The 22784-nt window shown below is 52.8% G+C and overlaps 5 protein-coding genes across 5 annotated transcripts; 3 read left to right on the top strand and 2 right to left on the bottom strand.

The window, feature by feature from the left end:
* Positions 1-856: 856 nt before the first annotated feature.
* On the top strand, positions 857-3163 carry M406DRAFT_253651 (putative gliotoxin efflux pump; the record flags this gene model as incomplete). Its single annotated transcript, XM_040916914.1, has 8 exons — positions 857-1054; positions 1121-1135; positions 1216-1411; positions 1475-1694; positions 1807-2157; positions 2222-2337; positions 2396-2653; positions 2775-3163. The coding sequence occupies 8 exons, from the start codon at positions 857-859 to the stop codon at positions 3161-3163; spliced, it is 1743 nt and encodes a 580-aa protein (XP_040778941.1).
* A 3746-nt stretch (positions 3164-6909) lies between these two features.
* On the top strand, positions 6910-8524 carry M406DRAFT_252510 (MFS general substrate transporter; the record flags this gene model as incomplete). The annotated part of the gene is made up of 3 exons (XM_040916851.1): positions 6910-7459; positions 7523-7577; positions 7642-8524. 3 exons carry the CDS (start codon positions 6910-6912, stop codon positions 8522-8524), a joined length of 1488 nt encoding a protein of 495 aa, XP_040778940.1.
* Positions 8525-10013: 1489 nt separating this feature from the next.
* M406DRAFT_39908 (uncharacterized protein) lies at positions 10014-11904 on the top strand (the record flags this gene model as incomplete). The annotated part of the gene is made up of 2 exons (XM_040924119.1): positions 10014-11712; positions 11795-11904. 2 exons carry the CDS (start codon positions 10014-10016, stop codon positions 11902-11904), a joined length of 1809 nt encoding a protein of 602 aa, XP_040778939.1.
* A 1673-nt stretch (positions 11905-13577) lies between these two features.
* On the bottom strand, positions 13578-16347 carry M406DRAFT_252223 (RNA-binding domain-containing protein; the record flags this gene model as incomplete). Its single annotated transcript, XM_040916821.1, has 6 exons — positions 13578-13982; positions 14075-15159; positions 15330-15576; positions 15646-16028; positions 16089-16207; positions 16283-16347. 6 exons carry the CDS (start codon positions 16345-16347, stop codon positions 13578-13580), a joined length of 2304 nt encoding a protein of 767 aa, XP_040778938.1.
* A 2396-nt stretch (positions 16348-18743) lies between these two features.
* On the bottom strand, positions 18744-22362 carry COT-3 (translation elongation factor activity/hyphal growth). Its single transcript, XM_040926182.1, has 6 exons — positions 22294-22362; positions 21943-22133; positions 21550-21737; positions 21281-21472; positions 19083-21220; positions 18744-19021 (listed from the first exon to the last, which is right to left on the bottom strand). Exons 2-6 carry the CDS (start codon positions 21948-21950, stop codon positions 19004-19006), a joined length of 2544 nt encoding a protein of 847 aa, XP_040778937.1. The 5' UTR covers positions 21951-22133; positions 22294-22362; the 3' UTR covers positions 18744-19003.
* Between the last annotated feature and the right edge of the window lie 422 nt (positions 22363-22784).

The following is a 22784-nucleotide window of genomic DNA, read 5'->3' as shown; positions in this document are numbered from 1 at the left end:
TCTGATTGGTTCTCCTGAAGTACACTGCAGCTTCGCCATGTGCAACGCCGGCCAACATGTCTCGGATATTGGTGCCGCTGGTTCAGCACTGCCTAGAATGGAAAGTCCCTTCCTGCATGGCGTGTTGACAACGTCACTCTCTCGTTCCCAAAGAATTGAGAAGTAGACAGTACTCAACACATGTCCGTGGAAGAAGAAAGAAAGGTTCACTGATGACTGCATACTTGAAGAGAAGAGCCGTATCTGGGTGGGGTCGGCGCAGCTCGTAAGCGTGGCTCGGTGCATGCGGCTCGGTGCACCGACCTCGCCGACACGAAGATGAGCCTCTCCGACCAACTCTGCCCCACACATGATCCGCCGATCAAGATGCCGGCAGCCTCGTCAAAGTGAGTCGGTCTGCTGAGAGATGTCCAACCACTTTGACACGAGGGGGATTTTATCTACTTGTGCGTAGTCCGCACCCCAGAGTGCCTCGAGTGCCGATCCAGGCACCAGTGCCTTCTCAGCCAAATGGGGGCCATGAAGTGCCGTGTCGCCTGGCACCCAGATTCGGTCATGTTGCACTGCGGCATCTTCCCTTTTTTTCTTCTTCTTTCTTTTTCTCTCTCTATGTAATAGTCGTACAGAGTCGAATTGTAGAGGCCACGGCTCGCTCGGAGGATTGCACGCTGCTCGTACGCAAAGCAAACCCTGTGATGGTCAAGGTAGATAGTTTGCTCTAGTTGTTTGTTCTATATCTCTGTAATGCTGCCAAAGCTCTGCCGAAGCAAAAGAATCTTTACTCCCTCTCTTTGTTTAATCGTTATTATCCGAATTTCCGCCGACAGCTTCCAGAATGTCGTCAGATGAAGCCAAGATGCGAACGAGCGCGGACGCAACTAGCCCCGACTCTTCGGCTGCTGTTCCATCAGCCGCCGTCTCGCTAGAGGAAAAGGACATCTCCAAGAGAGAGAAGGCCAGTAACAATGATTCGACCGATGAGTCGACGTCGGAGTACGCCCAGGGATGGAAGCTGTGGCTTGTCTACATCGCGACACTTCTGACTATGTTTCTTGTGGGTTTCCATTGCATCCTAGGCTCACAGAGGCTTGATTCTGACGCTGAAAAATGTTCGGTCTAGGTCCCACTGGATATGGTACGTCACATCATCATTTACAGTATCCGATCAATATTTTGCTTCTTTGAAACGACCTGCTCACAGAAAGACCTGCTTAGACCATCGTCGCAACTGCAATCCCAAAGATCACGCAGGAATTCCATAGTCTGAACGAAGTCGGGTGGTATAGTTCGGCCTTCTTCCTAACCTTGGCGGTCTTCCAGTCGCCTTGGGGGAAGATCTACAAATACCATCCGATCAAGGTTGCATACATCGCGTCGGTATTTACATTCGAGCTTGGAAGTCTCATTTGCGGTTCGTGCAGTCGTTCCCACGACGAACAAGGAAGCAATACAACTGACAATCCATTGTTGGCAGGCGTTGCGCAGAATAGCCACATGCTCATTGCAGGTCGTCTCATCACTGGCTGCGGAGGTGCAGGAGTTACAATCGGCACCTATGTCATTATTTCCCATCTCGTGCCGCCCTCAAAAACTCCTGCATTTATTGGCGGTATCGGTGCGGCATTTAGCATCGCGAGCGTGGCCGGTCCTCTCGTTGGAGGAGCCTTTACCGGAGAGGTGTCGTGGCGATTCTGGTAGGCCCCCTCTCTTCTTCGTTGCTCATGGTATCCATACATTCTTGAGACGCCTGTTCAATATCCTGCTACATGTATCCAGTACTTACTACTTCTCTCATTCTTTCAACAGCTTCTACATCAACCTTCCCGTCGGCGGCGTCGCAACCCTCGTTTTCTTCGCTTTGTTCCCCAAGCCCACTGCGCCCCTTCCGCAGGCAAGTATCAAAGAAAGGCTCCTGCAGCTGGATCTACTGGGTACAACTTTGGCAGTTGCATCCATCGTCTGTTACTTCCTTGCTCTCGAATGGGGCGGCGTATCGAAATCTTGGGGCGACGCAGATGTGGTTGGCACACTTGTTGGCAGTATCCTGCTCGCCATTGCCTTTGGCGTGGTGCAATGGATCCTCGATCAGCGGGCGTCCATCATGCTACGAATTCTTGCACAGCGCCATGTCGCTGGTGGCTCGGCCTTCATGTTCCTGTCAGTAGGCCCGCTGATCACGATGCATCGCCTTGGATAATGTCAGCTAATCAGTGAGAGATAGGCTGAGCTGCGCTAACTTCTCGATGATCTATAACCTACCCTTATACTTCCAATCTGTCAAGGGCTCTAGCCCGACTTTAAGTGGCATTCAAGTCCTTCCACTCATTGTCTCAGCATGTAAGTCATCCCTCCCCCATAATCAGTCCTTGTTGCTCAAACGCCAACATCCGAATAGCTGTCTTCGTCGTCATCAGCGGAATTCTTTTCACCAAGTTTCGGTTTTACCAAATATACCTCTTCGTTGGGGCAAGTTTCACCACCATTGGCGCTGGTCTGCTCTATACCCTGAAGGTGGACTCCTACGCTGGAGATTATATCGGCTTCCAGTTCGTCGTTGGATTTGGTAACGGTATCTGCCAGCAGATTCCCCTCACAGTTGTTCAGGCTTTCTCCAAGCCAGAAGACCTGGCCACGTCGATGTCTACCGTTCTTTGTAAGTGAGATCCAATTGTCATCATGCAGATATTGCTACACACGTACACTGCAATTATCTGAAGCGACTGACTATACGCCAAAATTCTACAGAAAATGCTGACAATAGTTCTCTACAACAGTCTTCCAGCTGCTCTCGGGTGCACTATCCGTAGCCGCAGCCCAGTCCGTCCTCCTCAATCGCCTACTGGCCACTGCCGCTGAACGCCTTCCCGATGTCAGCCGCATGACAATCATTTCAACCGGCGCTACCGATCTCGGACGAGTCTTTGTTGGCGATCAACTGTTAGCTATACGTGAATGCTATCTGGATGGGCTACGAGCTGCCTGGGCGATGGCCATTGGATTTGCGGGCGTCGCCCTCTTGACCGGACTGACGCTTGGCTTCAACAGGATTGAAAAGTCTCCGCAGGGTGTAGATTCAACAACTGATGTGCAGAAGAAGACTGAGGGAGAAAGTGATGAAGTTCGGGTCCAAAATATTGATGAGAACAAAACCCCTGAGGCTTGAATAATGCGGGAAGCTGGCTAGTCTAATCATCAGGTGTCAGGGCGGTTGGGGATGTGCTTCGCCTTCGAGGCTTGAGTTCCCACACTTCTGGCAGGGAAACGAGAGATCCGACTCCTAAGTTCGACATTAGGGAGCTGACTCCTACAATGACCTCGGGGAGGACGGTTTTGTACAGTATCACTATGTATTTTACGTCGACGACTTTATCTGGCACGACGAGCAATCTTGAGTCTCATCGAATGAGAATAGCCTGTGAGGACTGGAGTACGGTCGAATCTGGAACGGACACCAAGCCCTCATCATCAGGTCTATCCTTTTTTTTTCCAGGTTCCGCATAGCGAGGTCGAATTCGCCGAAGTGTCGAAGTCCCGCTATATCAAAAGGATGCTGGACATTCTCATAATCGTCATCAAAGGACTCATCAAACACAACAAATTGAGACTCGAACAACTCGCCATCATTAGTCTATATAAATCATAGCTTAGTAAATTATAAGAACAAACTATTTACTCGAGCAGATACGGTGCTAATGTCGACAAACCAAGGCTCCTTCAGCTCACAAGTGCAGATCGTGTTCAAGGTGCTGAGCGCAGAGTTGTTATTTTCCTAATATTACACTGCATGAACCTGATGTACGCTGATCTGCTCGAAATCTTTGATAAACCCTCTTGTGTACTTCAGTACTGACATTTATGACTGGTAGCAGCTCATACTACAGTCCAACCATGCTGCCCACCCAGCTGGCCCTGCTACCCAGCTGAACAGGCACACAGAGAAATGTATCACCTCAGCCAGTCTCACCGACGCTCACAATGCATCCCTGTAAATGGTGATTGGTGCTGCTAGGCAGAAATTACGGCCCCAGGAGGCTGTGACTGGTGATCAGCTCCAAGCCTTCATCAACCTTTGCTTCGAGGACTGGGAGACTGGCGACGAGATCGATCTACCTCGCTTCAAACCAATTGAGGCAGACCTCAAAGATATTGGGTTTGCGTTTGGAATCTCAGCTGAAGCTGCTGTTGCATCCGCAAAAGAGAGTGGCAAGAAGAAGCCGCGCAGCCGCGCACAGCAGAAACTTCATACCGCTACCGCTCGCCTCACGACCATCTGCCCCGTCAGCAGGGCCAGCCAGTCTTCCTCGTGGTCGAAGTGGATCACAAGACTGGGGTAAAAGCCATCTCCTAACGTGATAAAGAGGCATGGGACTCTCGAAGCCCGTTCGTGTTGGAATTACCCGTCCAGACAATATTGCAGGTGCATACTTTCGCGCAATGCACAACTATGACAAGTATCTGGGCTTGAGACCTAGGGGTATCTGGAGATTAACTCTATGAGTTGATGGTTATCAACTGACCTGAGTTTCTTTTGTCTTTTTTAGAAGAGAAAAAAGTTTCATCGAGACTACTCAAATACCTTCATACTTACTTAGTAGATAGAGTGATCATCAACTGCTCAGAGGTCAACGTTTTTTGTTTTTTTTATAATTTGACGGAAGGGGAGGTTGGGGGGGGGGGGGGCTGGGGATAGTTTGACATAATCAGGGGTTCAACAGATATATAACATGTTTTCACATTATCATGCAGCGTTGGTGTTTGTTTGTGTGTATTGATGTCTCTCGTCTCTACCATGGCTAGGATGCGAGGTTGTGTCAATACGAGACTGTCTCCCACTAACCCTTCCACCAAATCCCAAATTATTTTTTGATCACAGTCAGTTCGTGTACCAAACTAATTGGAAATCCTGCGAAGCCCCTTCCTTCCTTGCCTCTACTCCTTGGGCATGTCGACAGCCTTGGAGGTCTGGTTCAGCAGAACGCCATGGACAGCAAGCTTCTCATCAGCGCAGCAGACGAATTGCTATGAAGAAAGATAGAAATTGGTTAGCCTTGCAAGCCCTTTGAGTGGAAGTTTGGGCATTGAAGTAAGGAGAGGTAATTAAAAAAGAAAGGGGGGGAAATCGCACCCAAGCATTGGAATCGCAATTGCCGATACCAGCGCCACAGGTCTGAGTGCTGCAGCCCCAGCAACCTGGGATGCAGCAGAAGGACTCGGCAGCAGCCAAGGCTGTCAGGTTGGCGACGATGATTATGTGGAAGAAATGCATCGTTGCAGGTGGTTGCTGTTCTTTCTTTGTTGTAGGAATGGACTTCGCGTGAGAGTGCTGTATCGACTTGATGAGTAATTACCTTGTAGAGTGAGTGGATGATGCCAGGAGGTTTTGGTCTAGCAACTTTTAGAGAGGTAGAAGATGTACTCACCTGTTAATTTGTGTTTCAGTGGGAGGGATAGGATAGGTTGATTTTCGATTTGGGAAAGAAGGAGAAAGAAAAGTCTGCAGTGTTTTATAGTACTGGCCATGTCTGTGAAAGTGACCTGCACTGCAATCGATAAAAGTGATACAATCATTCACATTCTGATAAACTTTTTCCATGACTCCCCAAGTCAATTCACGTCTGTTGTTATACTTCAAAGGACCACTTGGACCATTCACACTTCTTGAACCACCCATTCAAGCTGGGAAAAGGCGAGCTAAAGTAGACCAATTCCTCCCCCAGTATTTGATCCCTCTTGTTCCGCCACATTGAAGGTCATCTCACATAGGCAAATATTTGATTACTTGACCTAAGTGTGTTAAAAGGAAACTCATTAGTCAGTGCTTGGAATCTTCCCATGTATGTAATGTACATCTATGGCAAGCGGAGCCCAAATGTGAACGCTCTGGTAGTCCTGATTAATGAAAAGAAAAAGTGCTTATTTAACCGCAAGCCAACATCATGGATAACGAGTGTGGTGTCCTACAAAGACTGACTGCATTTCTGAGCAGTGCGCATCTGTCATTCTGGGATATATGAGAAGGAGTTGTTTTGTCATTCCAGTATTTATTGAACATACGAAATGGAGAAAGTTAGAAACCTGGAGTTTTCTTGAAGTGGGAAGAGTGTATGAAAAAGAATTTCTTCAACCCACAAAAGAAATGAAAAGACTCGGCATTTCCCCCATTCTCTCGACCAACAGGTTTCGTATCATGGGAATCACAGCTTGTAAATCTACAAGAAGGCTGCTTCTCAATCGTGATGGCACTGATACACATAGCAGTGGGCATGATGGCCCATGTCCCCCACTTCCTGGCCAGAGCAGCACAAAGCACTTGCAGCCACCAGTGGTGTTTCCTCAGTTCTGCAAAAAGGGTTCCCTTGTATTGACGGCTATATGAGAACTCAAATCATGAAGTGAAGTCAATGGGTGCTTCGTTTACTGTCGACAGACACAGCTGATATGTACCAGGCCCAGCGCCGAAGCCGAGCGCCGAGACAGTCTCGGCCGTCACACCGCCAATGTGAGCGATCCTTCGCCCATCGCCAGGAATCCCATAAGTAACATCCTGTCAAGTATCTCTGATAATTTACGTCAGTGAGATTATGACTCAACAAGAAATCTGATAAGTGCTGGCTATTTATGTCCCCCGATTTATCGCCGCTCGGATTGCTCGTCTGGCGAGCAAGCACTAGCTTGGGCTATACGACAGACAGACAGGCAGTTTAAGAAAAGGCCTTGAGCACGGCGAATATAAAGGTTCGATGATAATCGACACCACCGTTGCTGTGCTGCTATGCTCAGCCGCCTCGCCTCCACTCAAACTTGAGAAAAGCCGCGTAAATGAGACCAAAGACCATGGCTACCCACACGCAGACCGTGGGCCCGATAATGGCTGTGGAATCAGGAACGCCACCCTCTCACGACGTGGAGATGAAGTCTACAGTACACACAGGTAGAGACGCCACCATCACCAAAGCCAATGACGACCCCTTCCTTGTCGAGTTTAGGCAGCCCTTCGACAGCGAAAACCCCAAGGACTGGCCAGCGCGCCGCAAGTGGGTAGTGACCGACTCGCTCTCCGCATCGGGCTTCAACCGCATCATGGTATCGACCATTATGGCACCGGCGCTCACCACGATCCAGAAGGAGCTGGACATGACGGCAGCTGAGTCGGCCATGGCACTATCTGTGTATCTGCTGGCAACGGCATTTGGCCCACTGATCATCGGTCCGTTGTCAGAGGTTTACGGGCGCAAGCGGGTCTTGCATGCCTCCAACGGGTGGTTCATTCTTTGGAACATTGTGTGTGGGTTTGCCAATACGAAGGGGTTGCTGATCAGTGCGCGGTTCATGGCGGGATTTGGGGCGAGCGCCATCTATGCGCTTGGTGGCGGTGTGCTGGGAGATATTTGGACAACTGAGGAAAGGGGAAGAGGGTTGAGGATTTACCTGACTATTTCTGTCCTCGGTTCTGCGGTTGGTTAGTATATCTTGTCCCTATCGACAAGTTGTCTGTATGGCGTCTCTCATCAACGACCGACAGGTCCTATCGTGGGTGGTTACATGGCGGGAAGAGCCAGCTGGAGATGGATGTTCTGGTAAGCGCGGGCCCTTCAGCACTATCAAGGCAAGCCCTACAGCCCTAACTCAGGAACATTCTAGGGCGACATCCATCTTCCAAGTCCTCATGACAGCCGTTACATGGACCACGGTCCGGGAGACTTTCGCTCCCGTGATCCTGCAGAGGCGCGCCGAGAAGCTCCGTCGAGATACGGGCAACACCGACTACCGCACGGCATACGAGCGCCTGGACGACAAGAAGCCATTGGCCCAGGTGCTCAGACAGGCTCTCACCCGCCCGTTGCGGCTCCTGGCCTTCCATCCAAGCCTCCAGATGATCGGGGCGATGCAGGCATACAACTATGGCCTCCTCTATGTGGTGCTCTCGCGTTTCGCCACCGTGTGGGTCGAGCAGTACAGCGAGACTGTCGAGACCAGCGGCCTGCACTATATCTCGTGTGCGTTGGGGGAGATAGTCGGGTCGCAGGTCGGCGGACCTCTTATGGACAGGTTCTTCCTGCGGATGCTGAAGCGGGGCGCCAACGACGGCGGCGGCGCTGGCGAGCAGCAGCGCGAGCACATTCCTGAGTTCCGCCTGCCACTGATGCTGCCAGGAGCCCTCGTTGCGCCTGCGGGCCTTCTCCTCTACGGTTGGACGGCGCAGTACCGCGTGCAGTGGGCGGCCGTGGACCTGGGCGCGTTCGTGTACATGTTTGGGAGCCAACTGTTGGGACTTCCCATGCAGGCGTACATAATCGATGCGTGGCCTGAGCACACGGGCAGCGCGCTGGCGGCGACGCAGTTCCTCAGAAGCATGACGGCGTTTGCGTTTCCGCTGTTCGCGCCGAGTATGTACGCGGGGCTGGGGTATGGGTGGGGGAACAGTGTGCTTTCCCTGGTGGGAGTGGTCCTGGGGGTGATGTGCCCATTGTTATTGTGGAGATTTGGGAAGAGGATGAGGATGAGGGCTGGTGCGAGTTATTGATCTTATGGTGATGGTTGTGTAGTCGTATTGTTGTAGGAAGGAGGCCGAGGAGAAGAAGGAGGACCCAAGCGGGGAGCAGTTGGTGGCAGGTGGTTGGGCAGACGAGCGCCAGCTGGCAGGGACGACCCAACCATTCGGTTCGGCTCGTCATAGTGGGGGTTGGGGAAACCATTCCTCTTCATCCATAGTATTGTGGTACAAAGTATTTTGGCAGGTGCTACTGTAGCTTGCCCCTCCATCAACCCTGCGATCTCGGACCCTGGCTCACCAAATATGTGCGAGCGACCTTTTCCTATCCACCACCAAAAGAGTTGAATTGACTTTTCAGAACATGACATGTCGTGATTTGATCTATACGAAACATCACTCACATTGTATGTGCATTCTAGTGGTAACAGTGCGCTGGCTCCCCTAGTGCCGTCAGCACCTATGCTATGCGATATGACGGAATTTTAATGTATACTCACTGATTCGGTACTATCTTCGAAACGTTGAGGAGGAGGAGAACTGTTGACTTGACCAACCAATTGAGGGGTCAGATGCGACATGCATGTTGCATACTGGCGTGCTCAGTCTAGCAAATAAGAGGAAAGAGAGGAATATTTATTTCCTGCAGTCAAAGGGAGCGAAGGATAGAGGCATTCGAATGTGAGTGGAGGGTAGAGTAGCACTTAAATACCTGTACCTTGTATAGTACATGCAGAACGACTTAGTATTGGGAGGCCGGCCCGCATCCGACTTAGCACAATGCAGACACTGTCGTCGCCGAGTCGGAGGAGGCTAAACTCTTTCACCGGTCTTCTTCTTCTTACTTCCATCGTCACACGCAAAGCCTCACACTCTTACTCTTCAGAACCCCTCTTTCTTCTCATCCTCCCCTGTTCCCCTCCCCTCCCCAATCCCTCCTCATGGTGGAATAGAGAAGAAGTCATCCACAAAGGGGACGAGTTGAGTTTTTAAATATCTTACTTTCAAGATTGTAAAGGTAAGGTTTTTCTGTTGACTCTCACGATTCATTTCCCTTGTTCTTTGCAATTTTATTTTTTTGCTCCCTTTGTTTGCAAGCTTCCTGCCAGTCAACTCCAACGGACCTCGGCGCCTTTCAAGAAGTCTCCGAACCAACGGCCCAAATTCTCATTCCTGCTGCACCTCTTAAGACAAACTTCTCTCGCCCAACTATATTCTTGGGCAGACTAATAAGGGTCTCCAGTCCGGACTTTTCCTTTCTCCAGAAACTTGCGGCTGCGTACTACGAGACAGCAAGCTAAAAGACCTTAAAGAGCCACCCTTGACTGACACATCCTCTGCCTATAGAGCTTCTTTCCTGAGCACCCCTTCTCACTAATAATTTCGACCCTCCTCCTCCTTCCTCCCGTTCAGTCTAAGCTCGGAGAGCATCGGACCGTTCTGAGCCCACGAGAGATCCTCCCTCGCTCCCTTCGCTCTCCCCTTCTCCCTGCCACCACCACCACCACGAAGCGCCGCCAAGATGCACATCAAAGAGATGATCGCAGACGCCGAGAGGACGGGCCAGCCCTCCTTCTCTTTCGAGTACTTCCCACCAAAGACCCTCACCGGCGTCCAGAACCTCTACGACCGCATCGAGCGTATGGACCACTTCGGCCCCAAGTTCATCGACATCACATGGGGCGCCGGCGGCCGCATTGCCGAGCTTACCTGCGAGATGGTCAGCCAGGCGCAGGCCTATTTTGGTCTCGAGACCTGCATGCACCTCACATGCACTGACATGGGCCTGGAGAAAGTGGACGAGGCCCTGCGCAAAGCCTACAAAGCCGGCTGCACCAACATCCTCGCGCTGAGGGGCGACCCGCCCAGGGACAAGGAGAAATGGGAGGCTGCCGACGACGGCTTCACTTACGCCAAGGACCTGGTGCGCCATATCCGTAAGACGTACCACGATCACTTCGACATCGGCGTCGCCGGCTATCCGGAGGGCTGCGATGACAACAAGGACGAGGACCAGCTGCTGGACCACCTCAAGGAGAAGGTGGACGCTGGCGCCGGTTTCATTGTTACCCAGATGTTCTACGACGTCGACAACTTCCTGCGTTGGGTAGCCAAGGTTCGGGCCCGCGGTATCGACGTGCCCATCCTCCCCGGCATCATGCCTATCGCTACCTATGCCAGCTTCCTGCGGCGGGCCAACCACATGAACTGCAGGGTTCCCGATGAGTTCATGGCTGCCCTGGAGCCTGTCAAGAACGACGACGTTGCTGTCCGCGACCTCGGCAAGACTCTCGTCGCCGACATGTGCCGTAAGATCGTCGCTGCCGGTATCCCCCACCTGCACTTCTACACCATGAACCTGGCACAGGCCACGCGCATGGTTCTCGAGGAGCTGGACTGGCTGCCCTCGGAGCGCAGCCCCATTCAGCAGTCCTTACCATGGAAGCAGTCCCTTGCCCTCGGCAGGCGGCAGGAGGACGTGCGCCCCATCTTCTGGCGCAATAGGAACAAGTCGTACATCTCGAGGACCATGGACTGGGACGAATTTCCCAATGGCCGCTGGGGCGACTCCCGCTCCCCTGCCTTTGGCGAGCTGGACGCCTACGGCATCGGCCTGACCGGCACCAACGAGCAGAACCGCAAGAAGTGGGGCGAGCCCAAGTCCATCCAGGACATCTCCAACGTTTTCGTTAGGTACCTGAACAAGGAGCTCGACTCTCTCCCCTGGAGCGAGGCGCCCCTCACCGGCGAGGCCGGCCCCATCATTGACGACCTCATCGCCCTTAACAGCAGGGGTCTGATCACCATCAACTCGCAGCCCGCCGTCAACGGCGTCAAGTCGAACCACCCTGTTCACGGCTGGGGCCCCAAGAACGGCTTCGTCTACCAGAAGGCCTATGTGGAACTCTTTGTCTCGCCAGACGTCTTCCCCGAGTTGATTTCGCGCATCGAGAAGAACCCAGACTTGACCTATTACGCCACCACCAAGGCCGGCGACTTCAAGACCAACACGCCGTCAGAGGGTCCCAATGCAGTCACCTGGGGCGTGTTTCCCGGCAAGGAGATCGTCCAGCCCACCATTGTCGAGTCCATTAGCTTCCTCGCCTGGAAAGACGAGGCTTTCCAGCTCGGCATGGACTGGGCGAGGTGCTTTGATGCAGGCAGCCCCAGCCGCATCCTGCTCGAGCGCATGATGAGGGAGTGGCGTCTTGTTAACATCGGTGAGTCTTTTCCCTCTCTGCCCTGTAACATGTGTTATTGGAATCCTTGAGAGGGCTCCCTACTAACTTCTCGACACCCTAGTAAACAATGATTTCCACCAGCCACGCACGATCTTTGAGATCACGAGTGACCTCAAAGTCAAGGACCTGAGCGTTGAGGTCCAGCCGGACGGACCCGCCACGGCAAACTAATCTTGCCCAGCTGCGCATGCATGCATACACGGCCTGGGTATTAAGAGGCTTCAACAGCGCCTCAAACTCCATATAATGGAATGATGACTGATACGACCTGAATTTAACACGACGGAGCGAATACACAGTTTTCTCACTTAATCACTTTTCGCCAACGGGCACACGTACACACACGTGTTGGCAATGTCTCACGTAGTCCACAACCAACGTGGAGACATGAGACATGTATACATGATCAAATCGAGATCAACCCCCCTTTCCTTAACGATATGGGTTGCATGGGTCCCAGAGGGCAGGCGTTTTTTTTTCCTTTTTCCACCGAGATTCAACATTCTAATTTCAACAATATCTGGCATACTAGGGGCGGGATGGGAGGCGCAAATCTAGGGGAACAGCAAAGAGGAAAGAGAAAGATGTTGGCTCATCTTTTTTCTTCTGCTCTTTTCTCTCCTTTGTTTTTCAACAAAATTCTCATTGGGCAGAACGGCGTTCTCCCCGATTTCCTCTTGCCAGGACAGGACTTGGCCATGAAGAGAGGAGGGATGCAGTAGCGGCATCATGTTTTCATCTCAACGATCGATACCCAGGGGACATTCAAAAAGGGAGGGGAATTTTAACAAAAAAAAAAGAAAAGAGGGCAAGGGCGGCAAAATGGGCAGCATTTATTTGGGAGTTCAACACGCTCCTGTGGAGCTTGGTCAGGTTAGGATTCTGAATGACGATCATGTCATGTCAAATGGACGGATGGAGGCCAGCCTCGCTTCAACAGAGGCCGCACCCCGTCGAAGAGAGATAGGAGCGTAGCGGAGAGGAATTGAAAGTCATGGTGTGAGGTGTAACGACAGCAGCAGGGTTAGACAAGAAAAACCCAGACTGAGGATGGACGAAAAGTCTGCCAAAGTAGAAGACGATGCGCAGGGAGAAATCACTTGCGAAATGATCGCTACAGGTAGAGGAACGATATTGCCAAACCCTCACGCAATTGATCAGCCCTAGCTCATTGGATATCGAACTTCATGCTAAAACACCTCGGCTGTTGATATGATTCGCCTATGCTAAACTGTGAGGTCTACAGTCAGTCCCTATTCGACAAACACGCCATAACGATGTTATATTATGAGGACCCAGCGTCAGAGATCCTCTTTCTGCTCTGTGTTTCCCTTTTCAAGCGTGATCACCATTGCTTTTCCGCCGTCTCTCCACCGTTTTCCCCCTAAACGCCGGTATGCAGAGAAGAATCAGAGAAAGAACATTGAATAAAGTGCTACGCTATGCTTGGTTGTATTAGACAGCCCTTCCATGTAGGGAGAGAGAGAGAGAGAGAGAAAGAAGATAAAGCCCCTATTGAATAATTGACCGAGCCGGTTTGCCGTCACCCAGCAAGTCGTCCATCCTATGAATGACCCTCCCCCCCCCCCCCCCTTCGGGTGGCCCCTCCCCACTGCCATGCCACGCCACAGCAGCTTTATCACAACGACATCTCGCTGCTAGCTCCTGTAGCCTCCAGTCCACTCTCAACTCACAAATCCGACACCGCATTCACCAAGAATCGCACGATCGCGAGTTTCCAAGTGTCCAATAACTTAAGACCCGACGAAAGAGATCCAAAGAAAACCATCGCACGACGTCAGACTACAACCAACGCCATGAAATCAGCGAGACCGGTGGTCGCCCTACTCGACATCCCACTCGTTCTCGCCCGCAACATCGTAGTCCATCTCGGCGCCCACAGCCTCCTGCTGGGCCTGGCCGCCGCTACCTCCCTGGTGAGCAGTGGCGCCGGCACTGGGGTCCGTCGCGGTCGCGTCGAGGCCGTCGTCAGCCGAGGCGGCACCATTGGCAGCCGCGGCAGAGGAAGAAGAGGAGAAGTCGACCTTGTGGGTGGAGCTGCCGGGTAAGGGCCCAGCAGTGTTGGAAACCCAAGAGACCTGGACCTCTTCGCCTTCGCCCTCGGACAGGCCGGGCACGGCCTTGGTATTGACGCTGTGGTAGAAATTTTCCGCGGCCTTGCGATCGTTGAAGCTGATGTGTGTTACTGCTGGGGTGACTTGGATTTCGGCGGCGAACTCCCCAAGGCTCTGTGTAATGGAAGAAGAAAGGAAGATTGGTGTCAGTACATGAGATCCTCACGGCAAAATAATCGAAATGATTAGGAAAAAGGGGTGCTTACGAAGAGGTGTTGTCTCAGCGCCTCATCCTTTTCAGGCACTGAGAGATCTACACCAGCCAGCGCAACCTTTTTGGGCCGGTTATCCAGTGAGAATGCTGCATAGGCCGCGTGGAGATTGCCCCTGCCACCACGACCACCTCTGTATGATGCCCGCGGCGTGTAGCTCGCGCGACCCTTGTAGAAACCGCCTCTGCCATGAGGGGCATATCCTGCATACGTCGACACCGAAGCATCGTCCTCCAGCTGCGCATCAGGGTCCAGACCGAACACCTTGGCCTCCTCCTGCAGTTTCGCCAGTGTTGCTCGGAGGGCCTCGGTCTGCGTAGAAGATGGCTTCAAGCCCTCGGTGCCTTCATCTTTGACAACGGCTGCTGCTGAAGCCGGCGAGTCCTTCTGTGCACCACCTAGCTTGGCCAGGAGGCGTTGCTTCTCTGCCATTTGCTTCGCCTGCAACTCCTTCTGTTTCTTTTCGAGTTCTGCACGCTGCTTGTCGAGCTCCAGCTTCTGGCGCTGCTTCTCCTCGTGGATCTTCTGCGCCTCTTCCTGTTTCCGCGTGAACTCTTCCATGTCAAACCCTTCCTCCTGGTCATCGCCTGCTGATGCGCCAGCTCCTCCCTCTGTCGCCGCTGTGCCGTTCTCCATCCCGTTCGCGCCAGCCTTCCCGTTCCCAGCGAGCTTGTCGTCTTTGTACCAGAACACCTTGACGAATCGGTTGCCGAAGATGGCCTTGGGGGATTTGTATGCCGCATTGGCCGAGTCCCATTTCTCAAACTTGACGGTAGCGAGTCGCTTGTAAGGCATCATTGTGACCTCCTCGATGTTTCCAAACTGCGAAAAGAATTCGCGGACCTGGGCCTCGTCAAAATTCTCCTCAGGTATGCTCTCAACCACCACCTTTGTCTTGGTCCTGTCTTGGACAGGACCGACCACTGAGAATGGGGCGCGTGGTACACCGTTATTGCGCTGCTGCTGACCACGGCGGTTGTCTTTGCGCTGAGGAGTGAAGTTTTTGTTCTGCTGGGCCGAGGGAATGTTGGGCAACTGCGGAGGTAACATCATCATAGAGTTGTTGTTTGGATCATGTTCTGTTTATTGCGTTAGACCTGGTGCGCCAAAAAGAAAGCATCTTGTTAAGTGCTTGAAGCAACGGATGAAAGCCTCAAAGGGAATTCAGACACCAAAAAGACATAGCCCGGGAAGTGAGAGAGGCTCAAAGCTGGACCAGTGGTACACAGGAGAATGGACGTGAACTGACCTTCTTTGGGAAGCTGTATCTGCCCTGATTTCTGCGGTGTGGGCAGAGTATACATGGCCTCGCTGCCGTTGCTGTGCTCATACAAGCAGTTCTGACCCCTCGCGCAGTAGCCCTTTGTGTCGTAGTCGCGACACCGTCCTCTCCTCTTCTGCGGTCCTGGCCTCTGTGCCGAGAAGCCCTGCTGCTGCTGGCCGTAGTCCGAAAAGGGAGCCATCTGCATCTGGAGCTGCTGCTGGAGCTGCTGGAGCTGCCGCAGGGCCTCCATGGGGTTAGTCGGATCGAAGCCGGGCATCGGGGCGGCAGGGCCTGGAGGCACGAAGGGCGGCGGCGCATTCTGTCCTGGCGCGCCGGGGTACCCATACTGCGGTTGTTGTACCGGCCGGGGCCTGTCCGGGTCGACGTAGCCCCTGCGCCCACCGCGGCGTGGCTGTTTGATCGGGCGGCTGCCTCCCTGGAACTGGTCTCGTCCATTTGGCGCATCCAAGTCGCCACGGTCCTGGAAGCCACGCTTACGCGAGCCAGCTGCTGGACCGGTCGGGAAGGGCGACTGGCCGGGCGGCGTAAGCCCAAGAGAGGGTTGAGGAGTGGCGGTGGCGGAGGTAAGAGCTGGTTGCGACTTGGGAGGGGGAGGAGGTGCGCCGGGGATGTAGGACTTGTATTTGATTGTCTCGATCAGGTCGTTTGCGAACAACTTCGTATCTATGTTTGGAGAGTCTCAGCCCTGCATTTGAGCGCTCGAACAGCAACGACGCATCCTACCTTCCTTGAGAAAGGGGGTGATCTCTTCCTCGAAGACTTCCTGGATATTCGCACCGTCGTTCGCGTTGTGCAAGAGGGCAAGGACATAATCGGCGAGAACATCAGCATCGGCATCCGAGCTGTGAGAGATTCCAAAGTCAGCGACACATTCGTGGAGAGTGAGGTGTGGTGGGAGGCGCAGAGGCGCAACACACGTATTCTCGAGACGCTTGACGATCCAGTCCTTCAGCACTGGCGAGTCCTCCTCGGGAAACAGCATCTTTCCCACTGCTGTAGGTAAATGTTGGCATTAATGAGGATGATAGCAAAGAGAACAAGTAAAGTGTCAGCGCAAAGTTCTCAGTTGAAGACGCGACCGCCTTTGTAGGTGTGCAGGTGTGTTTCAAGCAAGTACGCTTTGGGGGATTTGAGATGGATAAATACAGTAGCACATCACTCGTCTCTGCCTACGCGTTGACAAAAAAGATGGGCTCAAGCGACGGGGCCAGAGCCGGGGCCAAGGGTAGGCTAACAAGCTTAGTGCTAAGATTGAGTTGCTGGCACCAAAGGAACCTAGAGTGCCTAGACATGGGAGAGAGGAGGGTTAGGGGTGTAGGGGATCTGTAGAATTAGAGGACAAGCAGCTTTAGCTTCCGTTGTGTCCTGCGTTAACACATTTGACTTACCTCCAGCAAAATTGCAATATTATATTCTCCTGAGCGATCTCCAGATATAATCAAATTTGCTGCTCCTTTTGTTTATTCACATGAGATCTCAGTAGTGGATTGTCGGAACCTGTCTCTAGTATTAGCCTTTCATCTTTTATGATTTGCCTGCTAGACTGACCATAATTGACATACTCTCTACGGAGCATGCGAGTATCCGCTTCATGTCAGTGGATCTATATCACACAGAACCTTTTCTAATACTTACACGCTCAGTTTATAATGGAACACCCCCCCCCCCTCGAAAAAAAATAAAGGAAGTGAAAAGAGGAAGGAGAAGAACGGGATCAAACAGCCAGAAAATAGATATTCGTTCCCAATACACAGTTCGACGACCCACGACTCTCTCCGTTCTAGGGTGCAGGGGCCGAATGCGTCGACTATCAACATTAGTCTTTCCCTCCAGAGACGTACAAGCATATCCAATATCGAGAGTAGCAAACAATGCCAAAGAAACACCGACATATACGGATTTTGCGTGCTCTGGGCACTCCTCCCCATACCTACCTAATTCACTTGGCTTCCGCCCACTCCTAGCTGCTCTCGATACTACAACCCCTGGCCTTGTTTAGGAGGTACATGAAGGTATTCTGACTTCGGAGGAACCTCCGGAGCACGTCTCCTCTTCTTGACGATGGCCCAAAGCCTTAAGCCGCTGATAAGACTCACAATAAACCCTATCCCAAAACCAAGGCCGAGACCTAGTTTCTGGCTAGAAGTTATTAGGCGGGCACCTCCGGATGGGCCGCGCTGGTCGCGCCGGTCGGGCTCGGCACTGCCCCTGTGTTGGACATTGTTGGTACCACAGTAGTCATCTCGGTACATGTGCAACTGTCGAGGGCACTTGAACTAGTTCCAGAGGTGCTGGTTGTGGAGGTAGACGTTTCGCTCGTTGGCTCCGAAATGGACGAAGATGACACTTCTATCTTCGTCACAACAGTGGTCTCAGTAGTTGTCGAAATACTCAGTGCATTAGAGGCACCGCTGGTATTTGCCGGATACGTCGTGCTGGGCAGAGCCGATGGGGTCATGGGCCCAAAGTAAGACGATGCCAGCTGAGATAGAGTCGCCTCTACGGCGCCTTGGACGGCAGCACAGATCTCCGGAGGTGATGTCTAAATCGGAGTCAGTGCCTAGGATCTTCCTACTACCCGAGTGCGAGTTCTCCAGTGTGGCTTCAAGACTCACATCAGACGAGGCCCCGGCACATATTGCGATCAGCGCAATCATGTTCGCCGTGTCTGCCATCTGAATGGCTGTTGGACAGCTGGTTGGCTTCGTCTGCAATCTTCCAAGACAGTATGCTGAACGTGCCAAAGAGTATCGCGGTCACCGCTCTGAGAACCTGGAGGACCCAGATCAGAATTGCCTCAGGCAAGCTGGCCTCAGTCCCGCTGCTGTTCATAATTGTATGCCTTGGTAGAAATTTGTATTTTCCTGGAGCCTAGGAGGCGGGTCCCATAGCTTGTGATTAATTTGGTATCGGATGTCTATGAACACACGCTTTTTTCCTTAGGAAGAGTCCTCAATGATGTTATGGACAGTCTCTTTTGGGAAAATGGTTTTGCAAGGTCAGCCTTTTGTCTTTTTGTTCCTCATTGCGTATTTATCCATCCCTCACTAGCTTCGCCCCCGTGCTCAGCCTCGGGCTTTATATTATAGTAGCTGCGGGCCTGGTCCTTCAGCCCCTTACCTTCAGGCGAAGCCCTGAATTTCACTCAGATCGTGTGCTTTATTTCTTGAAGATTGCTTCTTCTTCTCCGCTTCATGTGGTTCTTTTCTGGCAACGCAATGTTGTCTGGTATACCCGAGTACATGTGCACAGATATACATCCAAGAAAGATGATCTTAACGGAAGTTCTGAGGGGCAAAGGACATTTGATCAGGACTTTTGAGACAAACATGAGAGGCCTCATCGATACAGACAGGAGGCTGCCATTACAAAGAGGCACATTTTTGTTGAACAAAATCAAATTAAATTCCCCAGTGTGACTACAAGCGTGTAAAGTTGGACATTCGTGGTGTATCCCGGTGCTTGTTTTCTCGACATCCACTCGCTCTTCACATCCCCAATTTCTCGTCGTTTTGATATCGTAGATTGCTTTTCCGGCTTTTGGGTAAGCGAGCAAGATGCTTGCCGAAGAAAACACATTCTATGAAATGCGCCATGTAAGGCGGCGGGAAAGGTCTATGAGCATCGATGAGAGGCGTTTACAGCTTGTCGTAATACTGCAAGGAAGATGTCAGTGACAAGTTTTGTAAATCAATCAGGCATCACATGGAAACTTACGTTCTCAACACCGGGCACCTCAACCTTGATAGCCTTGCGCTTACGCATCTCCTGCACAAGCGTACCGACCTTGGAAGTAGGGTCGAGGGGCGAGCCACCGGGCAGCAGCTGCCAGTGGTCGAACACGGACTGGGGGAAGGCCTGGCCAGAGGTGGCGGCACGCAGATCGCCGTTGAAGCCGAAAGACTCCATGACGGGCAGGTAGGACTTGATGGTGAACAGAGGAGTACCGGGGCGCTGCTCCTCGCCGAAGACGTGACCACGTCTCCGAGTGAGGACACCGTAGACACCGCCCATAGCCTGCTCGGGCACCTGGATCTCGCACAGGAACACAGGCTCCTGGAGAGCCGGCTCGGCAAGCAGGGCAGCCGCGTACAGGACACGGCGGGCAGTGGGGATGAGCTGACCACCGCCACGGTGGATAGCATCGGCGTGCAGGGTCACATCGAGGATGTTCCAGCGCACGGAACGCATGGGCTCCTCAGCGACAGGACCCTCACGGGTAGCCCACTGGAAACCAGAGACAACAGAGTCCTTGATTTCGTTGAGGTACTGGACGGCCTTTGTCTGGTCGACGAGCAGGTTGGCACCGGTGGTGTCGGGGCCGAAGGTCCAGATCTTTCGGGCATCGGTGACATCCCAGCCGAAGTCATCAGCGAGGACACGGGCACGGGCCTTGAAATCGTCACGGGGGGTGACCTTGCCATTCTCAATGGCCAGGGAGAGCTCCTCATCCAGAGGCTCGGCAACCATGTACAGACGGTTGTGCTTGTTGGGGGACTTGGAGAGCGCAGTCATGCTGGACTTGGCACCAACGGTCTCACGGTACTGGACGACAGGGTCGGAGATGATGAGAGGAACACCAGCGTGGTCGTGCTCCAGGTCGTTCAGGCAAATCTCCAGGTGGAGCTCACCAGCACCAGCAACGATGTGCTCACCAGAGGGGGAGGTGGTAGTCAGGACACAAGGGTCAGACTTGGAGAGACGCTTGAGACCCTCAACCAGCTTGGGAAGATCTTGGGCGTTCTTAACCTGGACGGAGCGCTGCACGACGGGCGAGACGGAGAACTTCATAACCTTGAGGTTGTGGGCCGCCTTATCGGTGGTGATGGTACCCGACTTGAGCAGGAACTGGTCAATACCGACCAGACCAACAATGTTACCGGCGGGGATGTCGTCGATGGCCTCAACCTTGCCACCCATCATGAGGACGACACGCTGGATAGCCTTCTCGTGGAGGTCCTCCTTCTTGCCAGGGACGTAGTTGGGGCCCTGAATGCGGACCTTGACACCAGACTTGACGGTACCGGAGAAGACACGGCCGAAGGCGTAGAAACGGCCCTTATCGGAGGTGGGCACCATCTTGGACACGTAGAGCATGAGGTCCGCCTTCTCGGGGTCAGACTCACAGTCACGGATGGAGGCGAAGATCTTGTCGTCCTGAGGACCCTCATACAGGGTCTCGGCACGGTACTTCTGAGCGGTCTTGGGGGAAGGCAGGTGCAGGATCATCATCTCCAGAAGAGAGTCGGCAGCGGGCAGGAAAGTCCGCATGACAGCCTTAAGCAGCTGCTTGCCCTCCTTGTCACGGTCCTCGGGAGCCAGCTTGAGCTCGAGCTTGCCGAGGAGGGTGGCGACCTCGTCCTTCTTGAAGTTCATGACGGCAGAGAAGATCTTGAAGATGGGGTCCAGGATGAACTGGTTGAAGGCACGCTCGAGCTGCTGGCCCTCGTAGGTACCGTTCTTGGTCCACTTCTTGGTCTTGGGGTTGAAGTAATTGTCGCCCCAGAGACGCTCCATCATCTTGTTGCGGTCGACACCGAACTTCTTGGCGTAACGGACGGCGAACTGACGGATGGTGAAGGCCCAGCCGTGCAGACCGGAACCGAAAGCAACGGTGCCCTTGTCAGGGTAGACCTGGACATCACCGAGGCTCTTGTCGAAGTAGGTGGAAATGACGACGTTGACCGACTCGATGGTACGGGAGAAGGACTGGTACAGATCCTCCTTGGAGACCTGCAGCTCGAGCAGAGCACGGTCGACCTTGTTGATGACAACAACAGGCTTGATACGCTCACCGAGAGCCTGGCGGAGCACAGTCTCGGTCTGCACGCACACACCCTCGACGGTGTCGACGACTGACACATAGGGTTAGTATATGGAGTGGATCTGAGGAGTTGCACGAGATTTATGCTCACCAACGAGGGCTCCGTCAGTAACACGGAGAGCAGCAGTGACCTCAGAAGAGAAATCAACGTGACCGGGTGAGTCGATCAGGTTAATCAGGAAGTCGGTGCCATCCGACTCCTGGCCCTTGATGTCCTTGAGATCCTCGCCTTCGGGAAGAGTAGCGTACAGGGAGATGGCAGTCGACTTGATCGTGATACCACCTATATTTTTCAATCGTCGTCAGTATACTATTCTGCCTTACACCGATTATATTACCGGGGGAAATTGGTGGACGTACGCTCCTGCTCGTCGGCACGAGTATCGGTAGCGCGGGCATCGCCAGCCTTTCCGGTGGAAATGATACCAGCCTTGGCCAGAAGGGAGTCCGTCAGGGTAGATTTGCCGTGATCGACATGAGCAATAACACTCATGTTACGAACATTGGACGGCTTCTTCATGAGACCGTGGATCTCATCGACCGTGAAACTGCGGAGGGTGTCTAAGTTAGCAAAGCGTCATCCTCCAGATCGGTCGGTGTTATTAGATCTCCATGGAAGAGGATGTTGGCGGAGGAGAGGTGTTTATCATGGTGTATGCAAGGTTTGGAGTCTGTAGAAGATTCTCTCCAGATCGAATGTTTGAACGGGTGAAGGCCGGGGAATCAGCAGAGACGGCGATGGCTGGAACTTACTTGACCATTTTGATTGTTTTGAGGTAAAAACCTGTCTAAATGAAATCGGGTCTTGCTTGTAGGAGGTATTGGGTTGGTGCCTCGAGAACGGCACAGCAAGGTTTTGAGTTGGCGGCGACAGGAAAATTCGCACGCTGGGCAGACTCGAAACTCGGGAGTATAGTCTGCGGGTCTGGGAGAAGAAAAAAAGACTGCGCGCGGGGTTGATTAGCTCTTATGTTACTCTTGAGCGGTGGCTCAACTCTCGGCGAGTGAGTCAAGGACTGAGTGAAAAGTGAGCCAAGGGGAGTGAAAGGGATGCGATATTCTAATGCTCAATGGAAGATGAGAGAGTTGGGACAAGTTACGTACAATGTTTCGCCGTCAAGGCTTGCGCTGGCGAGAGAAGGAAGCGTCGGGAGGGAGGAAATGGAAAAGGCGGTTTGGAGGGGGAGAAACAAAAGAAAGTGCGTTCCAAGGTTGCCCCGCACCCAGCAAGAGATTTTGTAATCCAATCCCGGCCAGACTTGCAGTGGCGGGTCCTGAAAATAGTGGGGACTCGAGTAAAGTAGGTCGACACTTCACTTGCAAGCCTTGTTGGGGAGTGAGTGCATGGGCACTGATACCACCCACCGCTCTTACTCGACTCTCAGGGTTGGCCCTAAACGCCCTTGCATTTGCCCCTCCATTAGCCGGGAAGCCTGTTGCTGTGGTACTTGTCGATGGGCTCCAAGGCTCAAGCATATGCTACACAGTACATTGCACTCAGATGAACGTCTATCGCCCAACCAAATACGACCGCATCCGGTAGTCTTCTCCATGTCCACCAGACGACAGCTTCGACTCCATATTGTTGCTGTACT

The sequence above is a fragment of the Cryphonectria parasitica genome, assembly GCF_011745365.1.
Source record: "Cryphonectria parasitica EP155 unplaced genomic scaffold M406scaffold_3, whole genome shotgun sequence".
NCBI classification, from domain to species: Eukaryota; Fungi; Ascomycota; class Sordariomycetes; order Diaporthales; family Cryphonectriaceae; genus Cryphonectria; species Cryphonectria parasitica.
Note: the sequence above shows the minus strand (reverse complement) of the source record. Positions and strands in the feature narration are given on the sequence as shown.

What these genes read in the sequence shown, in the direction of transcription:
- COT-3 (XM_040926182.1), bottom strand. An exon ending in TCGTGCCGACGAGCAGGAGC is followed by an intron (nt 21,473 to 21,549) that starts GTACGTCCACCA and finishes TGAAAAATATAG; the next exon opens with GTGGTATCACGATCAAGTCG. An exon ending in TACTGACGGAGCCCTCGTTG is followed by an intron (nt 21,221 to 21,280) that starts GTGAGCATAAAT and finishes CCTATGTGTCAG; the next exon opens with TCGTCGACACCGTCGAGGGT.